This window comes from Peromyscus maniculatus, chromosome 8, assembly GCF_049852395.1.
Source record: "Peromyscus maniculatus bairdii isolate BWxNUB_F1_BW_parent chromosome 8, HU_Pman_BW_mat_3.1, whole genome shotgun sequence".
NCBI classification, from domain to species: domain Eukaryota; kingdom Metazoa; phylum Chordata; class Mammalia; order Rodentia; family Cricetidae; genus Peromyscus; species Peromyscus maniculatus.
The window spans coordinates 38,103,396-38,125,546 of NC_134859.1; the positions used below are offsets into that span (position 1 = coordinate 38,103,396).

At 47.8% G+C, this 22,151-nt stretch overlaps 1 protein-coding gene and 1 non-coding gene across 7 annotated transcripts in view; both read right to left on the bottom strand.

Annotated features, from left to right (window-relative positions):
- The window catches only part of Slc22a4 (solute carrier family 22 member 4), a 54,865-nt gene extending 35,428 nt beyond the window's left edge, over positions 1-19,437 (bottom strand). Inside the window, exon 1 of one of the 6 annotated variants that reach the window (XM_006995902.4) lies at positions 18,044-19,437. In XM_006995902.4, coding sequence (XP_006995964.1) covers positions 18,044-18,436 — 393 coding nt within the window. In that variant the 5' untranslated portion in view covers positions 18,437-19,437. The remainder of the gene's footprint in view (positions 1-18,043) is intronic. The other 5 variants (XM_015989298.3, XM_076578376.1, XM_076578375.1 and 2 more) reach the window with 5 other exon arrangements.
- Positions 8,013-8,124, bottom strand: LOC121831866 (U6 spliceosomal RNA). The gene has a single exon (XR_006075468.1). It is a non-coding gene; the product is annotated as a U6 spliceosomal RNA (small nuclear RNA).
- Positions 19,438-22,151: the final 2,714 nt, after the last annotated feature.

The window sequence follows — 22,151 nt, forward strand, 5'->3', positions numbered from 1 at the left end:
TGCCCCCACTGTCTCTCACAGTTTCAGCTGTGGCATTTTAAGGTGTACCATGGGAGAAACGAGAAAGCCGAGAACAGAATTGCCAAATGCTGGTACACGCTATCCGACCATCTCCCAAAAGCCACTGGGTCCCTGTTTTAAGTGCAGGAAAGAAGGCCACGTGGGCTAGTATATGCCCTGCTGGGCCATAAACTGAGCCTTGTTCCAAGTGCCACCTAGAGAGACAACTGGTCAGCTGACTGCCCCTGGCACCTCGGGGCATGGGGACAAAGACTTCCAGCAGACCTCATAGGCTTGACCTCAAGCTCTCAGGGAACCCAGGATGCAGCATGGTGATCCATTTCCTTCCTGTTGGATACCAAGCTACTTAATCAATCCTGAGGGAGTTTTGGGGTACCACCTCTCCTTCTTATTTCCCCATTGTTGGGGTAGGGAGACAGCCTTACCACCTCACCAGACTTAATTGTACTTTCAGGGTTACTTAATGGGAAAAGATTTCCAGCTAAGGTAGGAGCTTTCATTTCATTTGCTCCCTCCGTGTGCCTCACACCAGACCTGTCAGCAGGGCTTCCCATGCACAGTGACACAGACAGGGCCCTGATCTCCGCCTTGTCCCCAATTCCAGAAGAATGAGGTCTCACCCCACAAGCTTTCCCTTTCCTGGTTCCCTCTTCTAATTAACTACTCAGCTAATTGTTACAGGATCACCATAGAGCCAGAATCCAAGGACCCTCAAATATATACCCAGGTGGTAAAGGAACAGTAACAGTTAAAGGGTATTTACACCCCAAGACCAAAAAGGTCTGGGCTTTGCAAAAAACAGACATTAATATAACCATCTGTTACTGTTAAATGCTCTCAGCAATTGATCACCTGTGTCTCCTGGATGCTAAACTAAAAGGAAACAGTTGCCTTAAAATAATCTGTCTCTGATAAAGCTTATCTCATGTAAAAATTAAGAACATGTTCCAATCTCTCTGTCTCTGTCTCTGTCTCTCTCATTAACATTAACCAGCAGAGTACTAAACACTACAATGGTCACCAGCCCAAGACTTTAATTTTATCATGGCTGCTTCTAAATATGTTTAAAATTTTTCCTAAGCTCCAGAAACCAGCTTAAACCCACCTGAGAGGTTGGATCTACTTCAAGATAAGTGCCAAACCCAAACTTTCCTGGTCTTGGGACCCCCTCTATCATCCTGGGAACCCCCAAAGGAAAATAATAATAATAATAATAATAATAATAATAATAATAATAATAATAATAATTCATTCTTCTAAGCCTTTCTCTGTCTCACCAGCATCCTGTCAGACACAAAAGCAGCCAGAGTGCCAAGCCAAGAAAGATGAACAGTTGCGAGGCAGCAGATGACAGCCCACCATCCCAGGATGACTGTCTACCTCAGAAGCCCCCTCAAGAGTCAACTGATGCCCACCAAGTCAGCTGGAAGCAGTTTTTCTGGTAGAAAGACACCCCTATTCCTGTTCACTCGCTTTTTTGTAATAAGCAAAAAGTCTGGAATGTTAGAATTCTGCTCTCACTCCAGCTGCATGCCGCACATGCACATGCTAAGCAAAGGGTCTTTCATCTTATGTCATCAGTGTGCACTGGTGACTATGTGCCTGAGGCCTGGTCACGCAATCAGCGCATGCCTGGTGTAGCTCCGTAAGCCTACCTGCTCCTTAAAAAGCTGGACACAGACCCCCCTCCTCTTCCCTTACCTGTTCTCTTTTGCTCTCTCTCTCTCTCTCTCTCTCTCTCTCTCTCTCTCTCTCTCTCTCTCTCTCTCTCTCTCCTCTCTGCACATGCTCCTTTCCCAGGTCTGGTTCTTCTGCTCCCCTCCTCCTAATAAAGCTCTGATACTGGGTTCTTTCGTGGCTCATGACCTTTCTGCATGGTAACCAGTGCTGGTAACCATCACCACTTATCATTCTTATCAGAGGTTTCTACAACAGAGCAGAGTGCAATCTACCTAGCTGCACCATGTGTCTTTCAGTTGTTTCAATAGCTAAAACCAGCTCACAAAGGCCATGAGGAAGAGACTGGCGTCGTAGGTCAAAGGCAGAGTGCTTGCCCAGCATACACAAGCTCTGGATCAATCTTATTACTGTTGAGATGAAAACAAAAAGCAAAGGAGAGATGGAAGGTCACTCTTGCTTTTTACATCTCTCAACATAAATTATAATAAGAATAACAACCATAGTGTATTTTTTTTTGAGTCAAGGTCTCAGACATCCCAGGCTGGCCTTGAACTTGCTATGTATTTCTGGATGACCTTGAACTTCTGATCTTCCCAAGTGCGAAGATTACAGACGTGTGCCACCATACACAGTGACCATACCAGATGCTTTGTGTATATGCTGTGTTGCTTCAAGAGCACTCACCATTGTCCCATGGGATGGGTACTCTCTTTTTTCTTGTTTCGTAAGTGAATAAATGAAAGCATGGGAGCAATGAAGTGACTCATTCAAATTCTTTTTTTAGTGGACTGGTCAAAGGAATTAATTAATCACTTGTTCAGCTGACTTGAATACCTGCCCCAGGCCAGGGTCTGTGTTGGGCACAGGACATAGTTTTTTCCTTCATAAGTCTCAAGGTCAAGCAAGAGAGACCAGCTCTGTTCATGTGTCTGCATGTACCCAGCATTCTTGTGAACAGGTTCTATTATGGGCTACTTTATTCTTGCTCTCTAGTAGAGGGAAAGAAAAAAGTCAGCCTTCGCTCTTATCCTCCATCAGAAAGGTAATGCTCCCATACCTAAATAATCAGTACAATTGTGTTTTAGATGACCTAGAACAACACAGGGCTGGGCACTTGGTACATACCTAAACTGTTAATGAATGAATCTAACCGGTTAGAAGTAACAGAAAAACGTGGTTCTGGGGCTAGGAGAACCATGCACTATACTTGAAAGGCACCTTTGATTTTTAACTCTCCGAGTAGTTCAAGCCTGGCAGTTTCAGCTTTCACCAAAGCTGTGAAGGACCATAAAGATAAGTCCTGCACAAAACTGAAAGCCCTGGAAAGCAGTCAAAGAACACAGGTTTTCTTAGATTCTAGCAATTCTGATATGTGACTTTGCCCACACATTCATCTCCATCAGCCTTGCTTCTTCATTAAAAAAAAAAAAAAAATTGGCCGGGCAGTGGTGGTGGTGGTGGTGGTGGTGGCGGCGGCGGCGGCGGCGGCGGCGGCGGCGGCGGCGGCGGCGGCGGCGGCGGCGCACGCCTTTAATCCCAGCACTCGGGAGGCAGAGGCAGGTGGATCTCTGTGAGTTCGAAGCCAGCCTGGGCTACCAAGTGAGTTCCAGGAAAGGCACAAAGCTACACAGAGAAACCCTGTCTCGAAAAACCAAAAAAAAAAAAAAAAAAAAAAAATGTATGTATGTGAAGTGTATGTATGTACACAGGTATGCATGACTGTGCGTATGCGTGCATTTGTGCATGCCACAGGTCAGCATGCCTGTGTATGTACACATGGAGGTCATCCTCCACTGTGTGTATTTTGAGACAAGGTCTCTCACTGAACCGGGAGCTCGTCTAGAGTTGCTGGCCAGAAAACCAGTGGAATCTGCTTGTCTCCATGCCCTGCCAGCACTGGGGTTACAGGCACACAGCATCAAGTCAGGTTTTTATGTGGGTATTAGGGATCCAGAGACAGTTTTCAAGCTTTTGAGGCAGGCACCTTAACTGATGGAGCCATCTCCCCAGTCCTCCTTCTCCTTCATCTTTAAATAAGAGACCATAGTCCCTCCTGAGACAGGAAGTGTAAATGCAAGCAAACTGCTTTAAGATAAGTTTCCCTCTCAAATGACCGGTGCCTCTCTGCTAAGGAAAGCCGTGACTTAAAGTGGCCCGGATAACAAGCAGAGTGTTTACTCTTGAACCAGGCTTGAGGAAAGAGATCTTAGAAATAAAACTTCCTCCATTCAAGTATGATGAAAGCTAGAAAGCTCTTACCATAGGATATAAAATCCTTCTATAAGCAGACTTAATTCAGAGATGACTGTGTGTGTAAGAAATTAGCATCGGTCCACTTATGAATTAGCAATGGGTCTCTACAGTGTCCGCTCAGGTTATCCTCCTCTCAGGAAGAAAGGAAGAGGTAATAGTTAACAACAAAGCACATGTCCACCCCAGCTCCTTTATAACTTGACTGTGAAAATTCTTGACCAGCTACAACAAAACCAAACCAAACCAGAAACAAACACCCCGCCCCCGACGTGTTTAATTCCTTTTGTTAATGACAGCCTTGTTGAGATATAACTTATGTAACCGAAGTCATACTTGTAAAATGTGCAGTTCTGTGATTCTTAACATAGCCATAGAGTTGAGTGCAGCAGTGTCTCCTAGGCTTTGTGTGCTTGTATGTGTGTTTGTGTGTTCCTGTGTGATAATGCTAGTACCTGACTGCCACGGTCCTTGTGTCTTCATGCACGGGTGTGCACGCATGTGTGTGTGTGTTTGTGTGTTTCTGTGTGATAATGCTGGTGCTTGATTGCTATGATCCTTGTGTGGAGGTCAGAGGAGAAGCTGGGGCATCTCGTCTTGTTTGAGGTAGGGTTTCTTTTTGGTTGTTATTGTGTATGCCAGGTTAAATGGCTCATGAGCTTTCTGGGGGTCCTCTTGTTTCCACTTCCCATCTGGCCATAGGAGCACTGGTGTCATGGACACACAGTACCACATCTGGCTTTACATGGGTTCTGGGGATCTGAACTCAGGGCCTCATGCTTGTGCGTCAAGCACTGCACTCACTGAGCCAGCTCTCCTGTCCAACATCTTCTGCTCTTGGGATATTTCATCGCTCTTGGACTAGCTCTCAAGCCCATTAGCAGGCAATCCTGTTTGCTTCTCTTCCCAGCCTATGACACGCTCGTATCTATTTTCTGACCGTGTGCATTTCTTTACTTGGGATGTTTCATACCGTATAGTTTTTAATTTATTCGATTTTTGTTTTGTTTCGTAGTACTAAGGGCTGAACAGAGGGCCTTGTCCATGCTAGGCAAGCACATGGATGCTGAGCCACATCTTTGCCTTGATATGCTGTCTTTTATTATAGGCCTTTTTCACTTAGGATGATGCTTTCAAAGTTCATCATGCTGTGGAAGCCTGGGTCAGTACTTCATCCCTCTTTATTGGTGGATAATACTCATAATATTGATATAGCATGTGTTACTTATTTAAATGTATAGACATTTCACTGTTTTTGGCTAAGTGTATAATGCCATCATAAGTATTTATGTACAAGATTTTGTGTGGGTATATTTATTTCCCTTAGGTATATGCATAGTAGTGTAACAGTTAGGTTATATGGTAGGTGTGTGTTTAGCCCTTAGGGGAGTTCTCATTCTGTTTTCCAAAGTTACAATCCCATTTTTCAACCCCAGCAGCAGTGGATGGTCAAAATTAAAGAGGTACATGCCAACAGGTGCTGGTGGGAGTGAAAGTTTTCTTGCAGCAATTAGAATGTTACCCCATCACCAGCACCACCTTCTGTCTCCTATTATTTATGGGCATGAAAAGCTAATTGTATTGGGAGCTAATTGAGTTCTTTTGTATGTGACAAGTCATATTTTTGCTGCTTTCAAATTTCTCCCTTTGTGTTTATCTTTCAGTATTTTTATTATAACATATCAGAATGCAGATCTCTTTGTCCTATTCTACTTAAGAGTTTGTTGAGCTTCTGAGATGTGGAGCTTAATGTTTTTCGTCTAATTTGTAAGATTTTTAGTCATTTCTTCTTGGAGCATTTTTTCCCGGTCTTTTCTCGTCTTCCTCTAGTATTCCAGTGCGCATATTGATGTTAGTGGCATCCCCCATTTCCCTGAGGCTCTGTGCATTTGTTATCCCTTTCCCCCTTTTGTTCTTTGAAGTACAGAATTTCCAGTCTTCTATCTGGAAGTTTGTTGGTTCTTTCTTCTGCCAGTCCAAATCTTCACCAACACCTTCTTGGGATTTTTTTATTCGCCCCAGAGTTTCTATTTCCTTTGTAAACACACACACACACACACACACACACACACACACACACACACACACACACACACACACGTCTGTCCCTTTATCAGTGTTCTGTATTTGATGAGGAGGGTCTCCATGCCTCCTTTAGTTCTTTGAACATACTGCAAGAGCAGTCTTTGTTAAGTCTGACAAGCAGGCCTTCTGCACAGCTCCTCTCCCCCCTTCCCCACTCCCCACTGGGTGGGTAACCTTGGCTTTGCATCTCATGCATAGGCATCAGGTGTTTACACACAGACAAAAATGCAGAAGAAGTATAAAGTAGCATTTAAGACATTATTAAAAAATGAAATAATGGGGGCTGGACAGATGGCTCAGTGGTTAAGAGCACCGGCTGCTCATCCAGAGGATCTGGGTTCAATTCCCAGCACCCACATAACAGCTCACAACTGTCTGTAACTCCAGTTCTAGGGCATCTGACACCTTCACACAGACATACACACAGGCAAAACACCAATGAGCATAAAACAACAAAATTTAAAAATGCAATAATGTAAAATAGATAAATATTTTAGCATTCAAGTCATTCATTTAAAATTGAAGAAGCAGGGGCTGGCAAGGTGGCTCAGTGGGTAAAGACACTTGTCAATTCTGGGCAACCCGAGACTGATCCATGTTACCCACATAGTGGAAGGGAGGACTGACTCCCACAAGTTGTCTTCTGACGTCTACACATTCAAGCCACACACATGCATATGTGCACATACACACATGTACTAAATAAATCGAGAATTGTAAATAAAAGTTAAAAATCGAAGAAGCAGAAGTCTGGGCGGTTTCTCTCCTTCACGTTTACAAGGTTGCGTCACTTCCCGATGGAATAGAATTGGGTTTTGCCCATGTTTACCACCAAGCCGGGTCACCTCTGGTGAGACACTGGGTGGAGTCATTTTGAGGTTTGCTTTGACTCCTTTCATTTTCTTTTTCTTTTCTGGTGATGAGGTGACCTGTGGTTAGCTGCTTGCTCTATTCCAGATACCCCTGAGTTCCCACAAAATCTCCACCCTTTTCTCTTCCACCATGTGGAGATGTTTCAATGCTGCATTCTTTGGGACACTTTATCCCGGGTGAAACCCTAAGACTGGCGGGCAGGGAAAGCGGCCCGTTTCTCTCAGGGTGGCACCTCTTCATGAGGAACTTGTCGAGTGTGGGCAGGCCTTTGTGTGGTTTTGGCCTCTCTTTCTCTGTCTGTCTCTGTCTCTCCCTCTCTATCTGTGTGTGTGTCTCTGTGTCTCTGTCTCTCCCTCCCTCTCTCTCTGTGTCTCTGTTTCTGTGTGTCTCTGTCTCTGTCTCTGTCTCTCTCTGTATCTCCCTCCCTCTCTGTCTCTGTATTTTTGTCTCTCTCTGTCTCTCCCTCCCTCTCTTTCTGTATCTCTGTCTCTCTCTCCTTGCTTGGCTTGCTTTCCGGCTTGACTTCCTCTTCTTGCATAGAACCTGTGGCCCAGAAATAAGCAGGGCAAACAGCAATCAAGGCCCTGGGATTCTGGACCTAATGGCTGGTGGACAGAGCTGGCCCTGTTTGCAGAGGGGCTGGGTGGAGAAAGGATGGCAGCCTCTGACTTCCTGGATGCATTCACCGGGATTTTAGCCTCTGCGACCCAGAGCTCAGGGGATGCAGGGATGAGGTGGGGCAGGCATTGGTGGCCTTTCCTGACAGAACACTATGAGTCACAGGGAGTAAGAACCCTGTTTTCTTGGCTGTATCATCTCTGTGTCAGGGTGTGGGGGAGAAGATGGCTGTGACTTAGCTTTTCTTTTTTGTTTTGAGAGAGAGAGAGTTAGTTAGTTAGTTGGTTAGTTAGTTAGTTAGTTAGCAACAGTTTCATCAGGAAGCAGACCTGTGGTATATATCACACTGCTGTTGGAAAGTCTGAGAATCTTTTCATTTGCTTACTGATTTGTAAATTTTCTTTGGAACGGAGAAATACCTCTTTTCCAAAATGACCAAATGATTTTTTTCCTTTATGAAAGTTGGTTTGTCTTTTTTTCTGTTTTAAAATATGGAACACTTCATGAATTTGCATGTCATCCTTGTTCTGTTCAGGGGCCACACTAATCTTCTCCGTATCATTCCAAATTTAGTAAGTGTGCTGCCAAAGTGAGCGTGTCTTCGTCTTCTTAAATTGTAAGAGTTCTTTTCACATTCTGAATACAAGTCCTTTGTCACATATGTTTTTACATAAATGTTTATTTTAAAGAGAGTGAGAGTGAGGTGTGTGTGTGTGTGTGTGTGTGTGTGTGTGTGTGTGTGTGTGTGTGCCTGGAAGAGGGCATCAGATCTCCAGGAGCTGGAGTTACAGATGGTTGTGACTGCCTGACATGGATTCTGGGAAGCAAACTCAGGTCCTCTGTAAGAGCAGTATTTAGTTTTAATGAATCAGCCCTGTCCCCATCCCCCTTTGTCTCATACTTGATTTGCAAACACTTTGCTTCAGGTTTTTTTGTTTTTTGTTTTTTGCCTTCTTGGCTATTTACTTATTCTACTCATATTTTTTCTTTCCTCCTCCTCCTCCTCTTTCTCCTCCTCCTCCTCTCCCTCCTCCTCCTCCTCTTCCCTGGTTTTTAGGGACAGGGCTTCTCTGTGTAGTTCTGGCCATCCTGGAACTCACTTCATAGACCAGACTAGTCTTGAACTCAGAGATCGCCTGCCTCTGCCTCCCAAGAGCTGGGATTGAAGGCGTGCGCCGCCACCCTGTTCCTATGTTTCTTTATAAACAACTGAGACAAGAGACTGCTGGAACGAATAATGTTCTCAGAGTCTTCCTTCCTTAAATTGGGTTACAGGAAAAGCTGCCATAGGTGGAGAGGAGCCAGCGGGGAGTTATGCGGTTCCCCGAGGCTGGGTCACAACTAAAATCATGTTTGGGGCTGGAGCTGTAACTCAGTGTGAGAGCACTCACCTAGTACACAAGAGGCCTGGGGTTCCACCACCACCACCACCACCACCACCACCACCACCACCACCTCCACCACCTCCACCACCTCCACCACCTCCACCACCACCACCACCCAAAACTGCCCGTGTAACAGTGTAACGCAATCTATGAGATTAACTTGTATCCAGGCTCTTCTATGCCACAGTGAAGAGCAGACTGGAAAGCCCTGGCCTGGAGAGGAGCTGTCTTAGAGGAAAAGATTAATTTCACAGTTCTGGTTAACTTATCTCACCATCACATCTGCCTGTGCAGACGAATAACTCATACGCAAGCTTTTGTTTTCTCCTCTGAGGCAAGCGCTCATGTATCCCAGGCTCGCCTCCAACTAGTCAATGCCACAGAACTCCTTGAACTCCTCACCGTCCTGCCTCTACCCGCCAAATACTGGGGTTACAGGTGTGGCCGACAGACCCAGTTCAGGCAATGTCGGGGATCAAAGCCAGAGTAAGCTCTCTAACGTGCCAGCTACGCCCCAGCCTCCTGGGCAGGCTTTTGCTTAATCCTTTCTGTAAATTACAATATTGCTACAGACAAGGTGGGCATAAGCTGAGACTTTTCCCCTGTTGGGTCCAAAAATGTAAAGAAAAACCATTCTTTTCCTGATTCAGGTCTTCCATTTGGGGTTAGAGCAATGGGCACGGGGGATGGGGCCCGGGTAACAGCTGTGAGCTGAAAGTCTGAGGAGCAAGGTGGGGTTGGGAGAGGGAGCTGTGGAGAGGAGAAGAGGCTCTAGGGGACCTGACTCTGTCCCTGTATTTGGGGACAGGGTCTACCATGGCCCATCCAGGCCCTACTCTGGGGCTATGAACAAATAGACTGGATCTGTACCTGCAGCTGCTCAGAGGAAAAAACCCTCAAAGGTGTCAGTATGAGGCTGGCCCCAGACACAGTGATTTATTTAGTTATTTATTTCTGAGAAAAGATCTCTTTGTGTAGCCCAGGCTGGCCTCAAATTTGGGACCCTCTTGCTTCTGCTTCCTGAGTTCTGGGATTGTGGGCATGGGCTGCTACATCTTGCCTGCCCTCTTATCTTGCAAGCATTGAGCAGGAATCGCCAGCCTGGGCTACCCATACTTCCTATAAGAGTGAAGTGGGTTGGGAACCTGTGGTATAATAGGAGTAAACCCATCCTTTCTTCACATGCCTCCTCGTCCCCCAATTCCCTCTACACTGACTAGGTCACAAATAGAGACAGATTCTTGTCTTTTTTGGAGCTCTGAAGACATGCATCAGGTACCAACACAGGCCTTACATGTAGGAAAACAGCCAGCAACAGGGAAGGACAGTGCTGCCCGAGACCCATGGCACTTGCCAGGGCCTCTCGCCCAGCTTGCCTGATTTCTGTCGCCATGCCACCTTGGACTCTGTCTATGGGTTCTGCTACCCACGGGGAGGGGTGAACAAAGTCTGTGTATCCGGAGGCTTGGCAGCAGGGGCAGGTGAAACAGCCTGAGAACAAAGGTGCATTCTGACATCCCAGAGCCAGTTGTCAGAGGAACACAGCCACAAGGCGACCAAGTAGCTGATAAACAGGGAAGCGCACACAAGCCAGAGCCAGGGGCAGTCCCCAGTCTTCCTCCGTTTGTTTCCCGGCATGCTTTCTGAAGGCGGACTGAAAATCAAGTTTGCCTGGGGGCGGGGGGGGGGGGGGGGGTTGGTGGTGCTGGCTGGCACGCTGTCTTTGGAACCGTGAGGGCACATCTGAGTGCCGAGGGGTTTAGTTAATATTCAAGCCATCTTGACAGCCAAGCTGCCAACCCGATGCCATGGGGCCCACTTTTTTAGTCTAATTACTCAAGAGAGGGCACAGTGTCTCACCCTGGACACAAGCAGTATCCCAGGGTGAGCCATCCTGGCAGGAATGAAAATAATCTAAAGGGACACCTGTCCCCTCCTCTTTGTCCAGCAGACTACTGAAACAGTGGACTTGAAGAAATTGTAATTTTCCTAGGAGTTCCTGGGAGAAGGAAAAGGCTGGGATGCTGGTGCCAGCCAGAGGGCCTATTTGTCTTCTGGAAATAAATACATTTCACTTTGCAGGAGGGACTGGAGTCCAGACAGTGAAGATGGGCAGGACCACACCTCGACCAGGACTCCTTAGCTGAGCAGAACTCTTGCCCTCCATTTAAACCTGAGCCTCATGTCAGGACCCCGGTGGTGGACTTTTGAGCTGTCACAGGACTTCTGGTTCCTCTTTCTAATGTGGCTGCACTGAATAATCCCCTTTTCCTGCTTTTCATCAGTACTGGTTTGTATACTTGCTTATTGGGATGAGCGGCTGAGCACAGCTTGTTAGGACTGCCAGGGCCCAGGCCGACCTGTACAACTCCAGTAACCAGGGTGGAGTGAAGCAAACTGCCCGTTCCTCCAGGTCTGTCCCTTGGCCAGGCCCACATAGACCCCAGCGGAAATAGTCTGTGTTTAGTTCTGCTGTTGGAGTGGCCCTTAGTCAGTGTCCCTATTCCCTTCCCACCCTCAGAACCTCCCTGTGAGTTTGGAATGGGGCCCCACGTTCCTCTGAGAACTTGGCCCACCTTGGGGCTATGAGTGAAACCAGTGTCTGGATCCCAGGAAGGGTGACACAAAGCTGGTGCCTCTCGGGGCACAGGCCGTTTGCAGCAGGTTTTGAGGGAATGGTCACACCCTCAGCTACCTCATCCCCAGACTCCCAGGGATATAGCCAGCTGCAGAAGAGGACAGATGAGGTTAGGGTGGGACAGCAGCCCCTTCTTGGTCTACTGAAGGGCCTTTTGAGCAGGCTGGCCCTCAGGACCCAGGCCTCCTTCGAGGCCTCTGAAGCACAAAGCCTAGGAAGATCTGGGTCTGGTTCACATGAAGCTTTCCAGGTGTTTCCGGTTTGTGGACTAAGGTCAAGGATACCTAATGGTGTTCTGTGAAGAAAGAAGCCATGCAAGAGCCAGCTCATGCCCAGACCCTGCTCTTGCCTGCCCTCCCTGCTCCTTCAGCCTCAGGGCAGGAGGCATCTGAGTTTACTCAGGCATAGGCACTGAAGGACTAAGTCATGACCCTAGAGATAAAGGTATGACCACCATGGTAGGTCTCAGTGAAAATCACCCATCATCACACGATTGTTTAGGGTGCTCAGGGCCTCTCCTTCCCCAACAGAAGCCCCTTATCCCAAGTCCCACACATCCCTGTGCCTCTCTGTTCTTGCACTAATACCACCCTGTGGGTAACTTATCTACTAGATAGGATAGATACCCCTTTCCCAGGGTGATCAGATACCCTTCTAGTCCAGAGTCCAGAGACAGAAAACTCTCACTTTGTATTTTTACAGTCTTTTCCTTAAAGTGAAAAATATTTAAATAATTAAGGTGAAAAGCTGGAGCTACAGAATATTAAGGACAGTATTAGACATAACTGATTGAATGAAATAAATAAGTATGAGCCCATGCATACATGAATAAACACACACAGAAATAAATGGCTATGGAGGGGAACCTTTATTTCTAGAATCATCTCAAATCACCACTAGGCAAAGACTACAGTATTAGTCATCTCAGTCAAGGTCTGGAGATCTGTGCTAAACTCAGTGGGTAAAAATTTGTATTATCTTCAAGCATCTCCCTTCAAATGTATATTAACTCTGAAAGAGAAAAATACTAAAATAATAGTGGAAAAATCCAGCAGACACCAACTTAACCAAATGATTGATGTTCATATCACTGGTAATTCAGACAGCGTCAGCATGTGCCTGGTCATATACCTAGTTTGAGGCTGGGAAAATATATCACTTCTGTTGTATTCTTACCCCAAACTGCATAGTGCAATCTGATCGTGAGAAAAATTACACAAACCCAAGTTGAGGGGCATTCATTAAAACAACACCTAAAACACATCATGGTCACAAAAGATCAGGAAAAGTAGAAAAATTGTCTCACACTGGAGACTGAGACATGGCAGCTAAATGTAATGGAATGGTGGACTGGATCAGAACACAGTACACTAGTGGTACTTTGACCAGTGTTAATTTCCTGATTTTGATAAATGCATTATGGGTAATTTAAATGGATAACAGAAGGTCTGGGTGTGGTGGCATATGTCTGCAATCCCAGCATGGGGGACCAGAGTCAAGAAGAGCCCAACCTGGATGATACAGTGAGTTCCAGGCCAGGCTGAGCTATAGAGTAATACCTTGTCTGAGAAAAACAATAAATACATTGCTAAGGCCAGAGGAAGCTAGCTGAAGGGTCTATGTAAATGTTCTATACTATTTTAATAACTTTTCTTTGAATCAGAAGTTATTTCAAAATGAGGGTAAGAAATTTGATTCTTAGTAACTCCACAGGCTGAATGGCTGGTACCTCACACACAGCCCCTAAGGGAGGAAATCACCTTATCTGTGGATGCACCCCGAGATAGTCGTATACATGGGAGTCACAGTCCAGACATGAGAGTCCTATCTCCTGGCATCTGTGGAAGGCATTTCTCTGGACTCTTGGCTGACCCTGTCCTTCTGTGGAGGGGTCCAGGGACAGTTTGGATGGCCCTTTCTCTTGTGGAGGACATCAGGGTGCTGGAGTACAAGGCTGAGGCACATTCCGAGGACAGTCCTTCTAAACTTGCCAGCCAGGATGTAGGGACCTGTCAGAGGTCCTGGCTCAGCCTGTAAGGATGAGGTCATTTTGTTCCCCTGTCACTAAGTCTGCATGGGCTCTGGCACAGGCTTGTTCTCAGAGGCCTGGCCCTGCATCTTTGGCGACCAGGGTACAGCTGTCACCTTTTCTATCTGCCACAACCCAAGCCTTGGAGAAAGCTCCCCAAATGCCCACAATGCCCAGCCAGAGGTGCAGGCAAGAGGGGGGCCGAGGTCTGTCTTAGTGCTATTCACTGCTCACCTGTGATGCCATTTTGCTGGTACCACAAGTATAGAGTCCATCCACAGGGGGCCACCTCTCTGTAGGTGGACACCGTTCATCTACTCTTTAAGAAATTGTATAAAGAGGGCCGGAGAGATAGCTTAGTGTGAAAGAACACTGGCTGTGTAAGCATGAGGATCTGATTGAAGACCCCAGCACCCATGTTTTAAAAAATGCTGGGAATGGCTGTGTGTGCCCGGAAACCCATTAAGCAACAATAACCCACAATCATCTCATATCCCACTCCCCTCTTTCTTTCTGCCTCCTCCCATCTCTGTCTCTCTCAGGTTTTGAGACAGAGTCTTTGCATTCCAGGCTGACCTCGATCCTCCTGCCTCCCCCTCCCCCCCAGTGCTATTCCAGGCCTGTGTGATCACGTCCGCCTGTGCTTTACCTAAGTCTTGTAAGTGAAGTGATGCGTTTGTGTGACCAGCCCGTTCCATTAAGCATGGTGTTGTCCCCAGTCATTCATAGAGCCTGTGCCCACAACTTGCTTTCTCTTCGAGTGAGATCAAACTCTGATGTTCATATATACAACATTTTATGTATCCATTCAAGCCGTTGATGGAAATCAGGGTGCATTCATCTTTTGGCTTCTTGAGAACAATGTTGCTATGAACATGGATGTGTAGGTAATTTGTAATATCTATTCATTGTGAATGTGCACACGGGAGAGCGCAGGTGTCTGAGCTGGAGTTACATGCAGTTGTAAGCCCCCTGACTTGGATGCTGGCATCTGAACGGTGGTCCTCTGCAAGAGCAGTATGTGTTCTTACACTGAGCCATCTCCCAGCCTAACAAGTAACTCTTTGAGGCCCTGTTTCAATTCTGTTGGTGTTTACTGTTTGGGTGGGAGCTCCACCTCAACCCCTGGTACCCTGGCATCCATATACCCAAAGAGTCTGGAATGTTCTGGTGGAATGTCCACCTCAACTCCCCTCCCCCATCTCTTTTCCCAAACCTGCCAAACACAGCTCCTTCCCCCAAAGAGGTTCAAGACCACTTCCACAGGGTATTTAAGCTGTATTCCAGAAAACAGACATGTGGTTTTCCAGTCTCTTGTCCCTGTCTCCTCTCTGAAGGGCCAGAGAATCACCCAGGAATACTTTACCCATTTAACCTGGGCTTTTTCTAAATCTGATTTTTCTAAATCAGGCTTTTTCAGTCTGATTCAGTCTGATTTGGATTGCTCAGTCGGCGGAGAGGCCTATTGGGGTGCAAAAACTTATCATTTACCTGGAAGTGCAAAGGGTTGATTGTATGGGAATTCTATTATTCTTATTCTTATTCTTATTCTTATTCTTATTCTTATTCTTATTCTTATTCTTATTCTTATTCTTATTCTTATTCTTATTATTTGGCACAGGGTCTCAGGTATCACAGTCTGCTCTGGGACTCATTATGTAACCAAGGAGGACTTTGGGTTTCGTTTCCATTTCCTACGTGCTGGGATTACAGGCATGCACCACACCCAGTTTATTCTATTTTTGTTTTTTTGTTTTTTTTTTTTTTTTGAAGGACACTAACACTCTTCTCACAACAACTGTGTCATTGTACCTTCTGCCACGGTTCAGGTTTGGTTTTGTTTGGGGACAAGGTTTCGTGCTGTGTCCCACATCGGCTTGGAACTCATAGCAATCCTTCTGCCTCGACTGCTTGGGTGCTGGGATAGAGGCTGGATCTTAAATGCTTCTCTAAAGATATTTGTTGAAGGCTTGGCTCCCAGCCTGAAGCTGCTGTGGGTTGGTGGGCTCTTGAAGGGGTGAGGCCCACTGGGAGGAAGCTAGGTCTTTGGAAGGGGACTTGGGGACCCTGGTGTCTTCTCCACGAGGAAAGTTGCTTCCCTCTGGCACACGCTCTCCACCGGGATGTGCTGCCTCTCTACAGGCTCCAAAAGTAACAGGGCCAATTGATCCTGGGCTTGAACCTTGTCTCTTTGCAAACTGCTTGTGTCGGGCATTTGTTGCAGAAACTGTAACTGAGTGACATTCTCCCCAGTAACACATGGGCATTCCATCCACATTCTCTGCAATACTTTGTTTCTGTTGTGGTTAGCTGTCACCCAGACTCTGAGCTCCTGCGCCCTCTGGAGAGACAGACCCACCCCACACTACTCACCCTGCTTCTTGCCTCCTTTCCTTCTCTTTCCAGCCACCAGTGCCCTTTGCCTTTCGACTCTCACCATCCAAAAAAAAAAAAAGCAAGCAAGAGAGAGAGGCTGCGAAGCAAAGCAAGTGTGCGCGACTTGTGCCCAGAGGCCCCTGGGGACAGCGTGGTGGGGCACCTATGGACTCAGGAGCTGGTAGTTCTCCAGCCCCGCCCCCCCCCCGCCCCCCCATATCCTTAGGCAAACAAAACCATCCAGGAGGAGGACAGGAGCCGGGGTAGACCAGTTGTCTGTGAAGGTTGCAGCTAGTGGCTCCAACCTCTAACTTAGATGCAGGGAATAATCCCAGAACTGAAGGATGAGCTGGCTCTCAGTCTTAGATACCCCAGGGCCAGGCACAGCTGGAGAGGCATGGCAGGCCACACAAGGATCAAAGATAGGCAGGGTGTTAATGTGAGGGACCCAGAGGGGGGCCGCAGGCTCATCCACTCCCCATGAGCCCTGCATCCTCCACAGCCGCCACTCTTGACTGAGTATTCTCTTGCAGAAGTGACTTCCACAGTTTTCTCCCAATCTTGCTTTCCATAGCAGCTAGATTAGACTCTAAGAACACAGACAGTGTTGGGAGAGTTGGTATATATCTATAAGTCTCTGTATCTAGGAGGCAGAGGCAAGAGGATCACTGTGAGTTCAAAGCCAGCTGGGGTTATGCAGTGAGTTACAGACTAGAGAAGCCCATATCCTGTGACATTGTCTCAAAAGAAGAAAATGAAAGCACAAATCTTAGGCTTGCTATTTTTATGGTCCTCAAAATATAGTCAGCTCTTCAGAATACTCACAAGCTGGCCCTAGAGGCAGCTCTAGCCTCTTATCCTCCTCGGAGCTCCATTTACCCAATCTACAGGGCTCCCATTCCCAGAACTGGCCACGTCTTTGCTGAACAGGACCATCCCTTATCTCCAGATTTGCCTCCCGTTTCCATCTCCTTCCCGCAGTATCTCCAGATCTATTCCACGAAGAGAAGGGAGTTTATTTACCCAACGTCACACATAAAACAAGCCATGATTTGAATTTTGGCGTCTGAAGTCCAACGCTAAGTAGGATTGAAGTGAACTTTCCCAACAACACAGCTGGTATGGCCCACAGGCATCTGAGCTCTGCAGGTGGGACCCACACCCAGACACATTTTTTGATGACTGCTACGTGGTGCTGAGGGAAAGAGATAAAGAAGCGAGCGAGGCTCCTGTCAGTTGTCCACCCCCCATCCCCTTGGGAGGAACATAGTTTTCTTCTTGTTGTTGTTTTTAACCCCCCTGGGAGAAAGAGGGAACAGAGGCAGCATTGGAAGGTGGGAAAACAGGACATCCTACCAGTCTGATCAATAGCAGGAAATCGGTTCTTAGGGATGCTCTTTTCAGAAAGACTGTGTGTCTTGACCTAATAACTTCGCCTGGCCCTTAGCAAATGTGCAGCAGGAAACACAGAGAGGGGATAGGTCCACATCCAGATTCTGTGACTTAGGGAATCCCTTCCCAGACTACTTAGAGGTCCCCGCTGGAGCTCCTGCCCACCAGCTGACACTTCCCACAGGAGAACTGCTCCTCCACCAGTACCCAAATGCCAGTTCTACTTTTGGCTACTTGCATCCAACCGATGCCAAGGGACAGCCGCCCCCTTTTGGAGAAATTGGGGCCTCCACACAGAGGCCCTTCTCTGTCTCAAGATCCTTCGTGTGTCATACTTGAACTCAACAGACCACCACATCCCTTTTCTCCTCGGTGGCAAGGAAACATCTGACTGCATACCAAGACAGTACCGGGCTTGGCCTGCCCAGGGAAGCACTGAGGCTCTTGGGAAACTCTAAGTGTTGTGAAACACGGAAAGGAAAAGGCAGTTGATGACAACACTCTTTTCCATCCCCTCCACGGCACACAGAAATTCATCAGCTCTGAGCCTGTGCCGAGAATGCACTCAGAACCCCATTCTGTGCCTGGCACATTTGAGATGGAGTGTGACATTGACCCAGGCACAATTGTTGGGGGCACCGATGCGGTGGAGTCTCCATTCCCAGTGACTATCTTTAGCACGGCGCTGTCACCTACCTCGGTCACGATGGTGGACAGGAAGACATCCTTGCTGTACTCCCAGCCATCCAGGCAGTTTTCCTGCTCCAGCTGCTCCAGGTCCACGTCCACTCCAGGCTCCAGCCCCAGCGCAGAGAAGTTGGCGATGGCGGCCAGTCGGTAGCGGCGGCATTTCTGGGGCACCTGTCGCCCGTCCTTCGTCTCCAACGGGATACTGTGGTTGCGCCACGCGCTGCTCAGGTTCACGGTGTCAGGCACAAGGCAACGGTGCTCCGGGGTCCCCGCCAGGAACACGACTGACATACCATTGAAGCCATTGGGGATGATGCTGGCGCTGAGTAGGAAGAAGATGAGGCGCTGGAAGGGTCCCCACTCGCCCAGGAAGGCGGTCACCTCGTCGTAGTCCCGCATGCTTCCTGCCTCTCCTTCACAACTTGCACGAGGGGGTAATAGGAAAATCTGGCGATTGAGGAGCCCGGCGGGGGGCCTTCCCGGGATGGCTGCGTGCAAATGCGCTTCGGGTGCCGCAAAGCTCCCAGGGGCTGGTGCCGAGCTCGGGGAAGCCCAGTCCTCGGAACCACACCCCCCGTGCGAGAGAGGCACCTGGAGGCTAGTGCGCTCCAGCGATCGGGGCGGTGCTCCCGGGTCGGCTCCGCCTCCTGCTCGGTTCCCGGCGCCCAGCGGCCTTCCAAGCTGGGCCTCCCGCTTGGGATCCGCTGCTGTGTAACGCGCGTGCAGCGAGCCCGGAGCTCCAGATTTCTCAGCCACACGTGGGAGGGTGAGCGACAGGGAGGAGCTGCGTCCGGAGAGCAAGGTCTCTAGGGGGTTGACCCTGGCTTCAATGTCCGCGTCCTGCCAGGCCTAGCCCGGGGCAGGAGTCCGTTGTTCCACTCTCCCAGTCTGGAGTCTGAGCTCAGGCGGGCGGACCCGACAGTTAATTCAAGTCAGCGTTCGCAAGAGACCTCTGTGGGTGACACACGACAGCGTGGGAGCTCACTTATGTGCCTTAGCATGGCTCTAGTCCGTCACCAGACAGCGGGGGGCAGAGAAGCGTCATTGGAACAGCAGGATCCTCACCTTGAAAAGCGGCAACAGTGGCTCGGGAGCCTGCGAGGGATGTGCGAGGTCATGCTGAGTCAGAGACGCGCCCTGAACTAAAAAGGCTGGGTCACGGGCCTCTGAGTTGTCCCTGTGTCCTCTTGAAGATTCCCTGGGGCCTCTACAGGAGACACCAGAGAGACGCCGCTGGCCCACTGCGGGAGCATAGCAATGGAGTCACATTCTCACCACGTCTGGGCTCTGGTGTTTGTCCTTTTGCACCCTTCAGGCGCCCAGGGCTCTTTATTGCGGCAAGGCGCCAAAGCCTTCTTGGACAGAAAGGCCTTCTATTTGCAGAAAGGCCCATTCCCTGTCCAGGAACCGAGGGAGGGAGGAACAGAGAGAGGACAAACTAGTGAGATTTGGCTCTCAGATCTGGCAAAGGAGGGCCGAGACTGCCTTTTTCCCTCTGCTCAGTATCCGCAGCTAAGGCCCTGGGAACACCATGTCCTAGCCTACGCTGGAGCCTGTGTCCTGGGATCCATGGGGCTGGTGATACTGACAGGCTGAGGAACCCATCTCTTCGCACAAACCGGCTTGTTTCTCCAGACCCTCTGCGAGAAACTCCGGGGGATTTCTGTTTGTTCCTCTTGTTTGGTTTTGGTAGCCTCCCCCAGTCTGAGCCCTACGATTAGGCTGGCTTCCCACCCCTTACAACCTCAGTTTCCTTTCCTGTCCTTTAAGACCATGTGCCTAATGTGCCAGGACAACTCTGGTTTATGCCTTTTATTTTTATTTATTTGTTTGTTTGAGACAGGATCTCTGTATGTAGCCATGGCTGTCCTAGAACTCCCTATGTAGAACCAGGCTGGCCTCAACTCACAGAGATCTGCCTGCCTCTGCCTCCCAAGTGCTAGGATTACAGGTGTGTGACTCTATGCCTGGCTTGGTTTGTGCTTTTTTTTTTTTTTTTTTTTTTAAAGATTTATTTATTTATTATGTATACATTGTTCTGTCTGTACATATCCCCACAGGCCAAAAGAGGGCACCAGATCTCATTACAGATGGTTGTGAGCCACCATGTGGTTGCTGGGAATTGAACTCAGGACCTTTGGAAGAGCAAGCAGTGCTCTTAACCTCTGAGCCATCTCTCCAGCCCTGGTTTGTGCTTTTTAACCCAGCGAAATTACTCATAGGTTTTCTGTACTTTTGAAATATCTTTTGAGTGGAATGTTATTGTTAGAATCTTACTTAGGTTTATTCTTTTACCTCAAACTACTAAAAAACACAAGCAGAGACAAGCACTTACATGAAGCATTATTTTTGAGTAATGATCCCTAAGAATAAAAGCAAAGGACTGAGGAAAATAAGCAATGAAGAAAATGAAGTCCCCACAAGACCATGAAGTTGAGCTGATCCTTGACAGTGTGCAGGGTCAGTGGCCAGCTGTGGAGAGGAGCCCTCTTGAAGCCTGAGGTTGATGAATTAGCAGGCCCGTCCATCTCAAAGTTTTGATACGATGGTCAAGCATGGTAGTATAGACCTACAGTCCTAGCACTGGGTAGACTAGAGCGGGAAGATTGTGAGTTCCAGGCCAACCTGAGCTGTGGTAAGACGCCGTGTCAAAAAGACATTTTGATATTATTTTTATTTTATAACATGAAATATATCATTAAAAATTAATACTAATATTAACCAGCTACATATTAAATATTAGTTGGTTGACATTAAAATAGTAATACTATAAAACATTATTAACATGTACCCCCATGCCTGACTGATGCAATGCTAGGCATCAGACGTTGGCTAGGGTTTTGTGGGTGCTGGGCAAGCACTCCACCAACTGAGCAGACACAGATCTTGCTAAGATGTCCAGGCAGTTCTTAAACTCCTCTGGGCCTGAGGGATCTTCGCGCTCCAGCCTTGCACTGAGTCAACTCGTTGCTTACTGCATTTCTTAGTGTCCCTTATGTATTTCACCAGCAGGCAGCAAGTGCCTCGCCCTTTTTAGTCGTCTCGGTTTCATATCACCCTCCTTGCTAATGGAGAATGGAGTTTGGTCCCTCTGAGGGAAGAAGCAGGCATTCTATTGTAGTTCCGCCTCCATCAGGCCACTCCTCCACACTTCCAGGCTGGATGCGAGAGCCCGAACAGGTGTCAATCAACTCAGCTTTTTGCCAGTTGTTGACAGGGTCTGTAAATCAGCCTGTTTTCCCTCTAATCAAAATGATCAAAACTGAGTATAGTTTAGCGTGTTAGAAGGATTCCCTTCACCATTTTTCAGGGTCACCCCTAAGATGTGTGGCAGTGACTTTTGGCTAGTATCAACACAGGACGCTTACACGTGGGAGTCAGGGCTGAGTATTTTGCCCCCATCAGCTGGTTGCAGAGAGCTACCTCATGGGGCTACAGGTGTGAGCTGAGGGAGAAATGCTGGCATGGCTGAGGTGGTGTATGCCATGGCTGGCATACATGCACATGCCCGTCTGACCTGCTGAGACGTGACCTGGAACCTACCACTTCTGATCTATGATGGACGGCTGATCAGCCTGCTAATACAACTTAGAATCTGACAATGTCCAGCTCCTGTCTGAACTACACACACCTTCGGGAGCACATTGCCTGGTTCCCAGTACTCATTGGTGCATCAAGGTGGACTTGGATGGAATCATTTCTCTGGTCTGTTGGCAGTGCCCTCTCTGGTGAATAGATAATTTTTGATATTTTCTCAGGAAAACCACATGATATCTTCTCACCAGGATGGACTGACCCTTCTGAAGGAGTGAGTCAAAAATAAACCCTTCCCTCTTTATTATATCAGGCGTTCTGTTAGAGTGATGGGAATGCTAAAACAAAACTCAGTGACCTGTTGTCCCCTTAAAGCTCTGCCTCCCATGATCGTCCTGATGCAATTGAATTCCAGCATGATTGTTCTTTTGGAGATCAGGTATTCAACCATAGCCATAGTTAATAAAGGACACTGAGAAGAATGGCTTTCATGTTGGTATTAATTCTACCTAACATGGCTTCACTTCTGATTTAATAAATTGGCCAGAAATGTTGGAATAAGTTTTGGGGTTTCATTTGG